The 14,427-nt window shown below is 34.7% G+C and overlaps 1 protein-coding gene across 2 annotated transcripts in view; it reads left to right on the top strand.

Annotated features, from left to right (window-relative positions):
* Positions 1–14,427, top strand: part of LOC144252126 (transport and Golgi organization protein 1 homolog) — a 36,854-nt gene that overhangs the window by 9,930 nt on the left and 12,497 nt on the right. For both annotated transcript variants that reach the window (XM_077794663.1, XM_077794664.1), the window contains exons 3-14: positions 2,005–2,026; positions 2,950–3,038; positions 3,266–3,346; positions 3,434–3,544; positions 4,768–4,839; positions 5,019–5,123; positions 5,753–5,875; positions 5,974–6,082; positions 7,090–7,145; positions 7,234–7,324; positions 7,491–7,629; positions 12,177–12,278. In XM_077794663.1, coding sequence (XP_077650789.1) covers positions 2,005–2,026; positions 2,950–3,038; positions 3,266–3,346; positions 3,434–3,544; positions 4,768–4,839; positions 5,019–5,123; positions 5,753–5,875; positions 5,974–6,082; positions 7,090–7,145; positions 7,234–7,324; positions 7,491–7,629; positions 12,177–12,278 — 1,100 coding nt within the window. The remainder of the gene's footprint in view (positions 1–2,004; positions 2,027–2,949; positions 3,039–3,265; positions 3,347–3,433; positions 3,545–4,767; positions 4,840–5,018; positions 5,124–5,752; positions 5,876–5,973; positions 6,083–7,089; positions 7,146–7,233; positions 7,325–7,490; positions 7,630–12,176; positions 12,279–14,427) is intronic.

The raw sequence follows: 14,427 nt of genomic DNA, 5'->3' as shown, positions 1-14,427 counted from the left end.
ATATCCTTTTATGTAGCATATATGTCTAGTAGTCTATCTTAAAGAAATAACTATGCTTTGAAGATTTTGGTAATGTTTTTCAATGGAACAGTGTATTAGATTGAAGACTTAGCACAACATAATTTATTTAGGGGTTATTGTATGTTTGATTAATGGAATAGTAGGCAGATTTATTTATTTCAAAGCTTTGAGGTACAGAAAATGCTCACAATTAAATGTGAAGTGGGGAAAAAAGCAGAAACTAAGATTTAAATGTTGATGAACTGTATGTTAATATAAACACATATAAACAGGGGGAAATGCTGCAAAGAAATACAGTAAAATGAGAAAAAGGAGATGAGATAATTTTTCCAGTCTTTTATATAAATTTTCCCAGATTTTATGATTTGATCATATGTTCAGAAAATACCTTTTTATTTGGAAGTATAGATTATGTGTTGTCCAAAAATCCATTAAATGTTTTGTTCATTAAGTTTTTTTTTTCCTGAGCAGAATTAGTCTATGTCTGTGTATGTGTGTACATATATGTATAAGTGTGTGTGTGTGTGTGTGTATGTGTGTGTGTGTAGGCTTATACATACTTATGTTTGTACTGTAGGTTATTCTGTTTCATAGTTATTTAACATAATTGGAAGAAAATTATTTTAGGTAAATGGACTTTGCATATGAAAATCCTAACATTTAAAGAGGCTAAAAGCATTGGATACAAATCTTTTCAAATCTGAGTGTTCTTTTTCTGATTTCTTAATTATTTCAGACATATCATTGTTAAGATAAGTTTCCTCTCCTTGTACAATTGAGAGTAAAATCTCTTAAAAAGTATTCCCTTCTTAAATAGAAGAATCGTTTGCCTGGATTCCTGTGAGGAATTTTCTAATCTCATTGAACTTTGTCTCAGCTAAAAGGAAAAAGGAAATAGAAGGATAAAGAGAAGGGAAAAACATGAAACCATTTTATATTTCTCCCTCTTGTTTCTTTCATTTCAAGAACTGTGGTACCTGTTTCTCTTTTCACTAGGTTATGTGGGATCTGGTTCCTAACTTGTTGCTCCTCAGTTTCAGCATTTGACTTTGGAACTTTAGTCCCTACCTTAGATGACTGCTTTTATGCTACTTCCCATTTTCCTCTGTTGCCATTTTGAGTAAAAGGTTAGCAAGGCTATGACATTAAAGAAATGTTCATTTATTTCTGTGTTGGAGTTTTCTGAATGCAATTTCCTATTACGAAGATCCCATGGATGATCCATGGACACATCTGAGTATCCCATCACCATTAATAACATAAGTTTGAAAGGACAAGTAATATGCTAAGTTACAAAGAAATTTAGTGATGTTTTAAAAAAAATTCTGCTTAGGTTTTATTATCAGGCAGTTTATTGCTGTCTTTTGGAAATGATTGTTTTTGTCCTTTCCAGAATATGTTAATTGTCATTTCTCTTGTTGCTTGTGCATTTTCTTCTAGCAGTCTTCCCTTTCAGATTTCTTGCTATATATTTAGTGGTTTGCAGAAATAAGATGATGTAGCCTCTTAGTTTCTAAATTCAGCCAATAGCCAAATTTAAATTGGAGTTCTAAGATGTTTTCTGGTGAGTGAAAGTGGCATATCTTAGTACAAAGATTATGCCTTTAATATTGTTTCCTCAGATTCCTTTTGAATAGTCATTGTTTCTAGACTTTATCCTGGTTATTTAGAATTGTCAAGTAAATGATTTTGAAGACACACACACACACACACACACACACACATATACACACACACATCTTTACTGTGAAATAAGGTACATATCTTAGTGTTTTTATGTCAGAGGCTATTTATGAAATCTCACTACCAATTAAATTTAAAAGGCTTGTTAACCTTTACTTATTTTTAATCCTATAAATTATTATCCTGAACCAGAATGTTATTAAATTCTCACTTGGTTATGATTCTGACTGTTGTTTTAGGAATGCTGTTTCTATTGAGCATATGTTTGACATCAAATTTAATCTTTTTTCTCTCTCCTAGGTAAAAGATAGAGTATATCAAGGTAAATTTTTAGGTTTCTTAAACTTGCAATAACCCTTTGTATTGGTGTTTGATGTGTGTTTTATGTATGTTAGAAATAGATACAGTGACTTTTAATGTCTATTATCTTTTTTACCTCCTGAAAATTTTACTATTCCTAGGTTGCTAGCATGGATAATAGAGTAGATGATGATGGTTCCAACTCTGAGATAGGAGATAAAGAGGAGGAACAAATTGTGGATAGGGAGATGATGATAAGTTTTAATTTGGGGCAGATTAACTTTGAATATTGATGTAATGCAGATGTATTACATTTGAAGAGTATTTCTATGCTAATTATTTAATCATGCATTAAGTAATTGAGTAGATAATTTAAAGAATGGTAATGTGAATCAGTATGTTTTCATTTCTGTTTTTCTTTGCAAAGAATGAAATGATTCCATTTTCTGAAAAGAAAGTGTTTTGAGAAGGGAGGAATATCAAGCTACAACACTTTACTGTATTTCCCATCTGTGAAATAAGCTTAAATTGAAATATCATTTTGGATGGGAGGGGTACCTGTGATTGAACTCTGGGGCACTCTACTGAGCCACATCCCCAACCCCCTATATTTAGAGACCAAGTCTCACTTAGTTGCTTAGTGTCTCGCTCTTGCTGAGGCTGGCTTTGAACTTGGGATCCTTCTAGCCCAGCCTCCTGAGCCACTGGGATTACAGGTGTGCACCACTGCACCCAGCAAAATATCATTGTTCTTATATTTTTCTTAAATTTTAATAATTTTTATACTCTTATTGCTAATAAGCATAGATTGCTTTTTAAAAGCATGATAGTTATGCTAAGAAGTATTTCCTCATAGTACCATATAACATGTCTTTGCTTTTAGTAGATTGAGCAATTGAATTTCATTTAGTGATTGTAATAATCTTGTGTATTTCCCCCTTTTAGTCAATGAACAGCAAATTTCCAAAAAGGTGAACAATTTCATGAAAGAAAATGAGGAACTAATGCAGAAATTGTCAAATTATGAACAGAAGGTATAATTATTCTTTTTCTTTCTCCCTTGGTTCTAGCTTGAATCATTTCTACCTGTTTTAATTTAAAATCGTATTTTAAAATTTTTGTTTCATTATTTCCTACAAATCATCCAAATTCTAAGCAGTCATATGTATTAAGTACTGCTTTCTTCTGGAAAGGGTCACTTGTCTGGAAGTAACTTGTATATAATTTGTGTATCTTAATTCTGAATGCTTTATTTACATAGATGAAGGAATCAAAGAAACAGCAGGTCCAAGAGACCATGAAACAAAATATGATTCTTTCTGATGAAGTAACTAAATATAAGGTAAAAATCCCTTCTTTGGGGGGAATTACATTCTAAACTCAAAAGTAAATGTAATGAGTGAGTGATCTTGACACCTTTTTTTTCCAGGATGAAATGAAGCTTCTTGAAAAAGCTAATGAACTTCTGGATGAGAGAGCTAAAAGTCTTCATGTTATGTTAGAATCTGAGAGAGAACAGAATGCTAAGAATCAGGACTTGGTATGAGTTTTGCTGCTAAGTGTTACTGCAATTTGGCTTTTGAAATATTTTGTAAAATTGGTTAAGTTGAACTTAGTCCAGCTGTTAACTAAAGTAAGATTAGGAGTCAAGGAAGTTGAACACACTTCTGCCCATTTTGTGGAACTTTTAAGTACTGATACAACAAATTATTTTTATGGGCCTAGGAAATATTTTTATTCTCAACCTTGGATAATTTTCATATTGCTTTGCTCTGCCCTTGGAAACATGCAGAACAACTAAAAAACTATTGTCCAGTTGAATAGTATTTGTTTACTTTTTACTTGAAAGTGTAATGAATTAATGAATTTTCTGCACTTAAAAAAATTTTACTTACATATTTCATTTTCAATTTCTATAAGTTTCTGTAATTACATAAAAGTTGCAAAAGATAGTAGAGTGTGTTCTGAAATATCCTACCCCCAAGTAAGCTTGATCACCTAGCTGAGGTAGTATTTATCAGATTTCTCCACTGTAAAAATTCTTTCCAATCCTTGTCATATTGCATTCTTTGGAAGTTACCATGCAAAGTATGAAAAGTTACAAGCTCAGGATGCAGCTCATGGTAGAGCACTTGCCTAGCATGCATGAGGCCCAGGATTCAATCCCAGGCATTGCAAACAAAGATTGCAGAGTTATGTCCACTTCCTTAAGGAGCGAGTATCTTTATAATTTTTTTGGAATTCTTCTGTATGTGAGATTAGTCTATTCTTCCTTAAATTTTATCATTTTTTACTTCAGATAAGAAAATTTTAAAAATGATCTTGGGAAATTTTTTTCTCTATCACTCGAAAAAAATTACTAATTTGAACTGGTTTACTTGAAACAGTAATTAATTAGTTAATTTTCTATGCTTTAAAACATTTTATTTACTTATTGCATTATGGTTTTCTATACTTTGTCCTTTTTTTCTGGTTATCTCATAAACAGTAATGTTGTGGATGCCATGAAATATTTATGACTTCATTTTCCCTCATCTCTTTCATTTCTTGATTTTTTTGCTTAGTCCAAGCTGGATCCCCTGCATTTACCTGAAATGTAATGGGATGGCTTGACAAATATTTTGTTGTGTTTATCTTTTTTAGTATATATATATATATGTGTGTGTACACACACACACACACACACACACACACACACACATATGTATCAGTATTTCTACTGAAATCCTAATGCATATTTTGTGTTCTGTTTTTACCTGGCAGATAATGGAAAATAAGAAATCTATGGAGAAGCTTAAAGATGTCATTTCAGTGAATACTTCTGAGCTTTCAGAGGTAAAGCTGCCAACTCTTGCTAACGGATATTAATACTACATCTTAGTTTTGTTGCGAACCAAAAATTTGAGGTGTGCTAAAATGTGCAAAAAATAAGAACTATATGATGTCTGGTTTGGGAAAGTATAACTTTGTTTTTTCTTTGGAACTAATTCACTAACTGTAGTGTTTTGCATTAGCTTCAAATTATCCTCAATGAAACTAAGCTTCGTGAAGAGAAGGTGAAGTTGGAATGCTGTCAGCTTCAGAAAGAAAATACCATGCTTAAGAAGGAGAAAGAGCAGGTAAAGAAAATTTGATGTCATACATAATGTAAACTAGAGAAGTGAATCTTTCTTGGATCTGTTTCTGAGGTAAGGAATATTCATGTAGGACCTTTTCTAGATATGCAAAGTTTAAACAATGCTCCCCAAATTGAGTGCATATATATGTTCTCCATCTGTTTTGGATTTTTGGATTATTGCTTTTCTTATCAAATATCAATCAGTTATTAACTTGCATAGCCTCAAAGAAACTTTTTAAAACAGAAAATTAAGTATTTTATGATCCTGTTTTGAGTAGTTACTGATTCACCGGCCAAGGGAAGATTACATGATAAGGAATCTAAATTTAGGAGACAGTAATATGTGCCCAGCCATTCCTGCTGGAGGTAAATTATTTGAATTGACAGCAATTTTCTGGGGAATGCAATAAAACAGGGTCAACTTCCTGATAGCTCTGATGTTCTTACTGCAGCTGTGAGAGTTGGGGCCACTCTGCCCTCTTCCTTAACCAAGGTCTCAACCCCCTCGTTTGAGGCAGGCCACCGAGGAGTATGGCTCTCTATTTCTTTGTCTAAGTCTTGTAGTCCTAATGTATCCAGTGCAGAAACCCCTACCTAACCCATAGGAATTCATGTGTTTTGACTTTTCAGTTGCAGCAGGAAGTCAAAGACTGGAGTACATCACATGCTGAGCTCAGTGAACAAATCAAATCATTTGAGAAGTCCCAGAAAGATTTACAAGTAGCTCTTAGTTACGAAGATAATACTAATAAAGTAAGTTTATACTCCAAATACATGTTTCATCTCATGAATTCTCCTGAAATCTTCTGAATTAAAATCGAAAGTCTTCCAACCTTTTGCTTCTTTTCTAGGCTTTGACTAATTATATCACACTGTTGAATCGGTTACAATGTGAATCTAAATCTGAGGATCAAAATAGAGAAGATGAGTCAGATGAATTAACCAATGGAGAGAGAGCAGGTAAGATCAGTCTCAGGGAGGTTGAATCCTTTTTTGCTTTCCTGTCTTTAAGTATACAGATGCCACTTTTCAGCTGGATGAATTTCTTCTTAAGCTTCAGGGTTGTAGACACATATCACTGGATCTATAGATATGTCTGTTGCATTGGCAGAGGTGGGTTGCTGCGGTGTAATGTAGCAATAGGCATGTGAAGAACACTGACTTTTTCTATCCCATTGAAAACTAGTAAGTACACTGCAGCTACAATAGTCACATCCTATACCTCTAAGTATTGAACATTGTACAGTAAGAGAAATTTATTTCTTAACTTATGCAGATGATACTTGATTTTGATACTCATCATCTCTATGGCTCTGTGGTTTTAAGGTCCACAGTCAGTCTTAAGAGTCCAGAGGCAGTTGGAACCATAAACTAAGGCTGTGAGAACAGAGGCTAGAGACTATCAGAAAGCTAGAGAGGGAGTGTAACAGTGTTTACTGATGAGGAAAATATTTCCAGATGTTTTCTCCCAAGTTGGATATTGCTTACATAGCAAGTATTTCAAACCACACCTGGTAGTAGATTCAGGGAGAAAATATAGGATTGAATCTTTCTAAATAAGACACTTACTTGCCCAGGTGAAGATAGATCTGAGAGAGAAGAAAAGCTTTTATCTTACAAGAATAGCAGAGATAACATTTTAGTTGTGCAAACTAGAAATTCACCTTTTTTTGGTTTCTAGTACTTCTATTTATTTTTATGCTGAAGATCAAACTCAGTGCCTCACACATGCTAGGTGAGCACTCTACCACTGAGCCACAACCCCAACCTGAAATTCACCTCTCTCTCTCTTTTTTTAAATCTAAGCTTGCAATTCTCTTAAAAGTCATTAGTCTAATCAGTTTAATTATTTAATTGATTTTTTTTTCTTCCGGTGTTTGAACACGATCATTCTTTAGTTTGGGGAAGTTAGGAGAATATAGAGTTAAAAGTAAGGAAAGAAAAAGCTAAAGTCTTTTGTTTTTTAGGTGATCGGAACGAGAAGATCAAAGATCAAATTAAGCAGATGATGGATGTCTCTCGGGTATAGTTCTTTGTAAGAGTCCCATAGTGCCTGTGAATTCTTCCTGTGCCTCACTTTTAAGAATACCTCTCTTTTCTGCAATTTTTAGACACAAACTACAATATCAGTAGTTGAAGAGGATCTAAAACTTTCACAACTTGAGCTAAGAGCCTCGAAGTCCACAAAATGTAATCTAGAAGGTGGGTTCTTCTTGAGAAGAAATTGCCATGTTGGAAAGACTTAAAATTTTATTGGAAAGATAAAGCTTCTTGCTTTCATGCTTCTTACTTTTCTTGGCACTACTCCCTCAAACAAGTTCTTAAGTCCTTGTACACATATAGAGATAAGCTGTTTTATCCTTTACAGACCAAATAAAGAAATTAGAAAGTGACTGCAATTCACTACGGTCTTCTAAAGTTGGACTGGAAGAGGAATGCAAAACTCTTAGGCAGAAAGTGGAGATTTTAAATGAACTCTACCAGCAAAATGAGATGGCATTACAAAAGTAAGATTTTCATTGTTTGTTATTGTTATCACTGTGTAAACTAACAGATAATTTTATCTTTTCTTAAGATTATTTACAATTTCTTCTAGTTGTAATAAGTAGAGATTTGTCTTTTTTCCTTTGTGTTTTGTTTCCTATAAGTTGCATTTTTCTTTCCATCATCAGTCTTAAGAGTCCTGAGGTAGTTGGAACCATAAACTAAGGCTGTGAGGACATCGTAATCAATTGTCAAATTCATATGAAGGCAGGAAGTGGTAAACTGGTATTAACAGTCACTGATGTGGAAATACCTCTCAAAGATCTAGACCCTTTCTATGATCCCACTACTTATTTTAATTACCTTTCATTGTGATCAGTTATGTAATTCTAATGTTTTGAACTTGTATCTCTAACTCTGGACCTTTAAAAATACTGAGTGATTTGGAATGACATGTTTTAGTAGAATAAAAACTTCAAAAAGGAATAATATTTACTTATTGATGGTACAAGTTTTGGACTTGAATATCTCAGATGTTCACACTAAAAATTGAACTGTGGCAAGGACCTTAGGAGTTATGATTACAGAAGTACTTGTTTGTAGTATATATTTATATATTAATCTTCTCAGTGTGGAGCTAGTTATTTTTTGAAAGTTCATTTGAAGTTTTTAATCCACAAAAATACTTGAATTCTCTAAAAATAGTTTTTTTTTGTGTCAGATTTTATTTATTTGCACCTGATTTTACTCTTCAGCATTTATATATATATATATTCTTTTATATAATATATATAATTAATATATAATATATATAATATATAATATATATAATATATATTATTTTATATAATATATATATTCTTTTATATAATATATTCTTATTAATTTTCTCTAGCCGCTTGAGTGGACTTTCTAAAATATAAGTCTGTCCATGTCAATATGTGCCTGTGGTTTATGAAGAATTTGCTTTCTATTTGATGACCTGTTTTTTTTTTTCTTCCTTGTATCTTTTTTTTTTTTTTTAAGAGAGAGTGAGAGAGGAGAGAGGAGAGAGATAGAGAGAATTTTTAATATTTATTTTTTAGTTCTCGGCGGACACAACATCTTTGTTGGTATGTGGTGCTGAAGATCGAACCCGGGCCGCACGCATGCCAGGCGAGCGCGCTACCGCTGAGCCACATCTCCAGCCCCCCTTGTATCTTTTTAATAGTTTAAATATTTTTAATTATTTTCCTCATCCCCTGTATAAGCTTGATGTAATCCTAAATTATAATGGAATTATAATTATATAATTATAATTATAATTTTATTCATCTTCTCATAATTTAAAGGCCATGGTATATATTCTGGATTTAATAAAAACCTGACATAGATTAATAGGTTTATTATTTTTTTATGGGCTTTAAGTAGCTCCTGAATCAGATAACTGTTGTGGCATTGTATGTTAGTACTTCATATACTGTGAACTCCACAAAACATTCATTCAATTTATACACATATTTAAAGTTTCTGTAGTTCTGCATTCTACACTGTTGGTTTCTTATTTGAAATTATTTTCATTCTATTTGAACATTGTCCTTTAATGATAGATTTGATTAGTGTATCAAAGTAGTACAAGGATAAATAGAGAATAGTATTTTATCCACTAAATATTGCTACCTTTATAATCTGTAATAGGTTGACATGAACTTCATGATTAGAGTTAAAACCAGTTTCCATTTTTTAAAGGTTCTTTCTTTTGGCTACTGAATTTTGACTGTTACTTAGTTTTAGCAATTTAAAAATATCCAATTAATTACCATCTGTTTTAAATTTTTTCTTTAAGGAATCCATTATCATTGTTGTTTGGTCTTATCCCTCCCCTAGTTCCTGTAGTCATTTCTCTGTTTTTTTAACAGTTGTATTGGGAAGTGCCTAGGTGTAGTTTTCCCCACCCCACCCACTTTTTCTCTTGCAGTTATGTTGCTTGGGACCATTAAACATTTCTTGAATTTTCGAGTCTTTTTCTAAATGTTGATTTTACCTCATTCTCTCTTCTGATTATAATAATGCATATTAGAATTTGATTTCCCATGCCTCCTACATTCTGGATTTACTTCTTCTGGATATTTTCTTCTGACCTATCTTAAAAGTGCTAGGATTTATTTTACTTCCCAAATCTGCTGCTAAAATCATTCATTGAGTTTAGGATTTTAAAAAGTTCAGGGTTTAAAATATTATTTTAGTTGTAGAGGGACATAATATTTTATTTTATTTTTTATAGGATTTTTTAAGAGAGAAAGAGAGAATTTTAATATTTATTTTTTAGTTTTTGGTGGACACAACATCTTTGTTTGTATGTGGTACTGAGGATTGAACCCGGGCTGCACGCATGCCAGGCGAGCGCACTACCGCTTGAGCCACATCCCCAGCCCAACACAATATTTTATTTATTTTATGTGGTGTTGAGGACTGATCCCAGTGCCCCACACATGTGGGGCACGTGCTTCACCACTGAGCCACAACCCCAGTCCTATTTCAGTACTACAGCTCAAACCCAGGACATTGAGCCATGTGCTCTACTATTGAGCTACCTCCCCAGACTCCTTGCTCTTTCTCATAAGGGACTAGTGTCTTACTGCTTTCCAAGCTATCTTTAATCTCATCATTCTGCCTCTGCCTCTTGAGTATCTTCTACTGTAGGTAGGTCACCACACCCAACCTTTTCTTGGTTTTATAGTTTCTAATCCTTTGACAAAATTCATAATCTTTTTTTTTCCTCTTTTGTGGTGGTGGGTTTGAACTCAGAGTCTTGTGCATGCAAGGCAGCACTCTACCAACTAAGCTATATTCCCAGCCCTGAAATTCATAATCTTGACTTTACTTTTTTGACTGTATAAAGCACAGTGATTTTAAAACATGTGCAGATAACCCCATTAGGTGGTTTTCTTTTCTGTGGGATTTTTTCTCACAGAATTTTGTCTTATGGAGTGCCTGGTCAGTTTTGATTGGCTAACATTGTTGTGATAATTATAGATGAAATTTGAGGACTAAGATGAAGTTATCTTCTTATAGAAAAGTGTTGAGGTTACTTGAGTAAGATTGTCACTTTAAACTTAGTCAGCAATTAAGATAATTCAAAAATGACTTGTCTTTTCAATGTTTCAGTATTATTCCTTTTGGATTTTTTGCCTGTTCATCACTTAAGTGTGCAGTATTTTCTAATCTAAACTCAAAGGCTAGGGCTTTTATTAAGGGTCCCTTTATTTGTAGCCCCAAACACTTCTTTTTTTCCTCTAAGCCCAAGAATTGGATGAAGGCTTAGTTCAGACTCATTATATCTTTGTGTTATCTTCAATATGTGGGTAAACCTAGGAGAAAAGTACCTTAAAGTGCCAACCTTACTTGTAATTCTGAGATTCCTTTTTCTAATGGATCTTGGCCACATCCATATATCTCCACTGCCTTTTTAGCTTGGATCCCTTCAAACACAATTTTATATTCTTATAAAGATATTTTGATTTTTCTTAGTGCTCCTCAGACTAACTCTTTGATAATTGGAAACAAAATTCTCTCTGTCCTTCAAGATTTAGTTTTCTCCATATTCCTTCTTAAGCCAGTGGGGAAAATTATTATATTCCTTTAGGCATCATTTATACCTGAAACAGTGAACTCTTTTATTCTTTAGCATCTTACAAGGTAACTAGTATATTATAGCCACTCATAAAATACTTGCTGAAGAATTAAATGAGAAGCTATATAAGAATATATAATCCCCTTTTTCTATTTGGTATCAATAATCCTTTTTTACTATAGTTCTTCTGATTTATGGAAAATTAAGTTTCAAGTTAATTATCTTTTGAATTGGAACTATGGCTAAAGAGGGTAGTACAAGGATAGCAGAAAATAGTATTTTTTAAATCATTAAATGTGTCTACCTTTGTCTCAGTAGATGAACATCTTGAGTTTCATGATCAGAGTTAAAACTTGTCAGTAGATAATACTCTGATTGTGGGTCAGTTTGGCTTCTTTTTCTGGTTGACAGACATTATCAAAACTCAGATTGGTCTTTTTGCTTAATTACAATTCTTTTGAAATAGATATCTAAAGTGTGAAAAATGTTCTGTGGTAAATTGCATAGCTAAAAGACATATTCTAGAAGATTTTTTCTTTGACTGACTATATCTTTATTATGGTACCAGTCTTGGATTGAGAAGAGTTCCCCCATGACAAAGATATACTTAGTGTCCTACCCATGGCAGAAACGAGAAAAGAATTATCCCCTGCTTTATCCTAATATGTTTAATTATGTTAGGTTGATAAGTCCTGATCTTCCACATTGAAGTGAGTTTTTATTATCTTACACACAGGAGACTTGCCCTTGGGGCACATATTGTTTTCACATTTATTTTATTTACTGGTAAGTAGAGAATTAAGAGGAGAAGTTAGAAAATGTAAGTGATTTGCCAGAGTTTGATTTACGAAATTGCAGGTTTGAATTTCTATTTTATGTGCCTGAGCATTTTATAGAATTGTGGGAAGTGATATTCACAAAGAGAAACTTTGGATTTGATAACTGGCTTTATTTTAGGAAACTAAGCCAAGAAGAATATGAGAGACTAGAAAAAGAGCAGCGGCTGTCAGATGCAGATGAAAAGGTGGTTTCCTCTGTACAGGAAGTTAAAAATTACAAGTGAGTTCAGTTTCTAAAGGAGGGTGTCAATGTCTAATGAACTAGTGTTAGCTTTCTTTTTAATCTTTTTTTACATTATGTAGATAGAAGAAAATAGCATGTAAGTATAAATAACGAGAGGATATGAATAAATTCAATTCACACAGGAGAAAAAATAAATTTCAACTTAACAAATGAAAAATGTTAACAAAAATTTACTTATACCTAATGGGCAAGACCATATGCTGGTGGCAGGCCTTCCCTGGCCCCTGGGGCTCAGCCCCGAGTTTCTTGTTCTGCATGTCAAAGTGGCCAGCTCACAGGGTTGTGATGCAGGCTTGCGGTTTCATGTTTATCTGCCTCAGACATATGTGCCTTTTTGGGAACATCTTGGCCTTCTCGGAGCTTTCTGATAAGGGACGGTCACGGTAACCCAAGAGTAGCAGGTGTTATTCCTCCTCTGTTTTGGCTAAATTTCCACTGCAGTTATAGAAAGTATATAAGGGAACAAACTTGGATAATAAACGGCACACATGCCTCCTCCTGGATGAAGAACCTTGGTGTCCTGTGATTTTTTTTTTTTTTTTTATTTTTTAACCTCGACGTCTCTCGCCGGACTCGGTTCCCGTCAGCCGGACGCGGCATCTGGAGGTCCTCACCGAGGTCCGGAAAGCAGAGGTAAGCGGACGAGGCTCACCTTCTAAGGGAGAAGGGGGAGGATTGGTATAAAGATAATTTAAAAGAGACAGGGTACGTACCATGGGTAACTCAACAGCGAAACTTCGTCTGGCCAACGAAGTTAAAGAACTGTTAAGCAAACAAGGAACAGGAATAAAAACCAAGACAGCAACCGAATTCGTTGAAGCTATAGCCCAGGCTTGTCCTTGGTTTCTGACAGGAGGCTTTCTTAATAACAGTGATTGGGATTTGGTAAAGCAGGATATCCAAAAGTTGTTGAGGGACCAGGGTCCGGATAGAGTCCCGATTGCTACTTTCTCCCTATGGAGATTGGTAAAGGATGCTCTTTTAACTGATAAAGTAAAGATTAAGGAGCAGCTTGCTGAATGTGAACAGGCCCTTAATCAGGTCCAGGAAGAGCAAATGGCAGAGTTCTTACCCCTTTCCCATTATTCTTTCACATCTCCTTCTTCATTCTTAGATCCACCCTAGCTGCTCTCAACCCTGCCTTCTCATCTTCCCCCTCCCTACCAGGCCCACAGAAAAGTCTTAACTGACCTTCTCCAGAATATTCACCATGGCTTATTTTAGGACTTTCAGCAAAAGAATCTCTACAAAAGTTCAATGTAGATAAACTTCCTATTTTCATGTTGCTCTGTTTTATTTGGCTACTGTCTGAAAAAATCAGCACTCCAGGCGCTGGACACTCCCTTACTAGTTTTCCACAAAAATATGTAAACAAGGCCTCTGGCCTTGAGCTGGGCTTCACAGTGCTGACTACATTTCTAAGATAAGGGAGTTACTAACTGGGCTCCATGGTAACAGCTGGCAGGAGGAAGAACTGGAAAGGGAGATAGAGGAACTGGAGGGTCGATTGAAAAAGTCAAGATTTAAAGCACCTATGGCCCTGATCGATGCTGAGCTCCCTCCTTACAACCCCGATTGGGACGAGGACAACCTCAGAAGGTGGGGGGTGTTCAGTGGCAGCCTAAGACGGCCCAAACTTTTCCAGTAATTGAAAACCTGGATGCCAATGGACAGCTGGCCAGAGTGCATGTTCCTCTAGCCTTTAAGGATATTAAACAACTAAAGGAGGCAGTTACTAATTACGGAACCCATGCCCCCTTTACATTGACTCTCTTCGAGTCTTTCTCTGCCAATCAGCTGACACCTAATGACTGGCAACAGCTTTGCAGGGCTGTGTTGTCCGGAGGGGATTTTTTGTTGTGGAAAAGTGAAAATCAAGAGAGGTGTCTCGAGCTAACCCGAGTCAATCAAGACGCCAGCTTCCCACGGCGTAACCTTGAAATGTTAACAGGCTCGGGACAATATGCTATCATAAATCAACAAGTTAATTATGATCCTGGGGTCTATGCTCAGATAGCTACAGCAGCCGTTCAGGCTTGGAAGGCTCTACCTGTTTCAAATGCTGAAACAAAAATTTCAAAAATTGCTCAAGGACCCTCTGAGCCTTATTCTGACTTCATTGCCC

Source organism: Urocitellus parryii, unplaced genomic scaffold, assembly GCF_045843805.1.
Source record: "Urocitellus parryii isolate mUroPar1 unplaced genomic scaffold, mUroPar1.hap1 Scaffold_37, whole genome shotgun sequence".
Classification (NCBI taxonomy): domain Eukaryota; kingdom Metazoa; phylum Chordata; class Mammalia; order Rodentia; family Sciuridae; genus Urocitellus; species Urocitellus parryii.
Note: the sequence above shows the minus strand (reverse complement) of the source record. Positions and strands in the feature narration are given on the sequence as shown.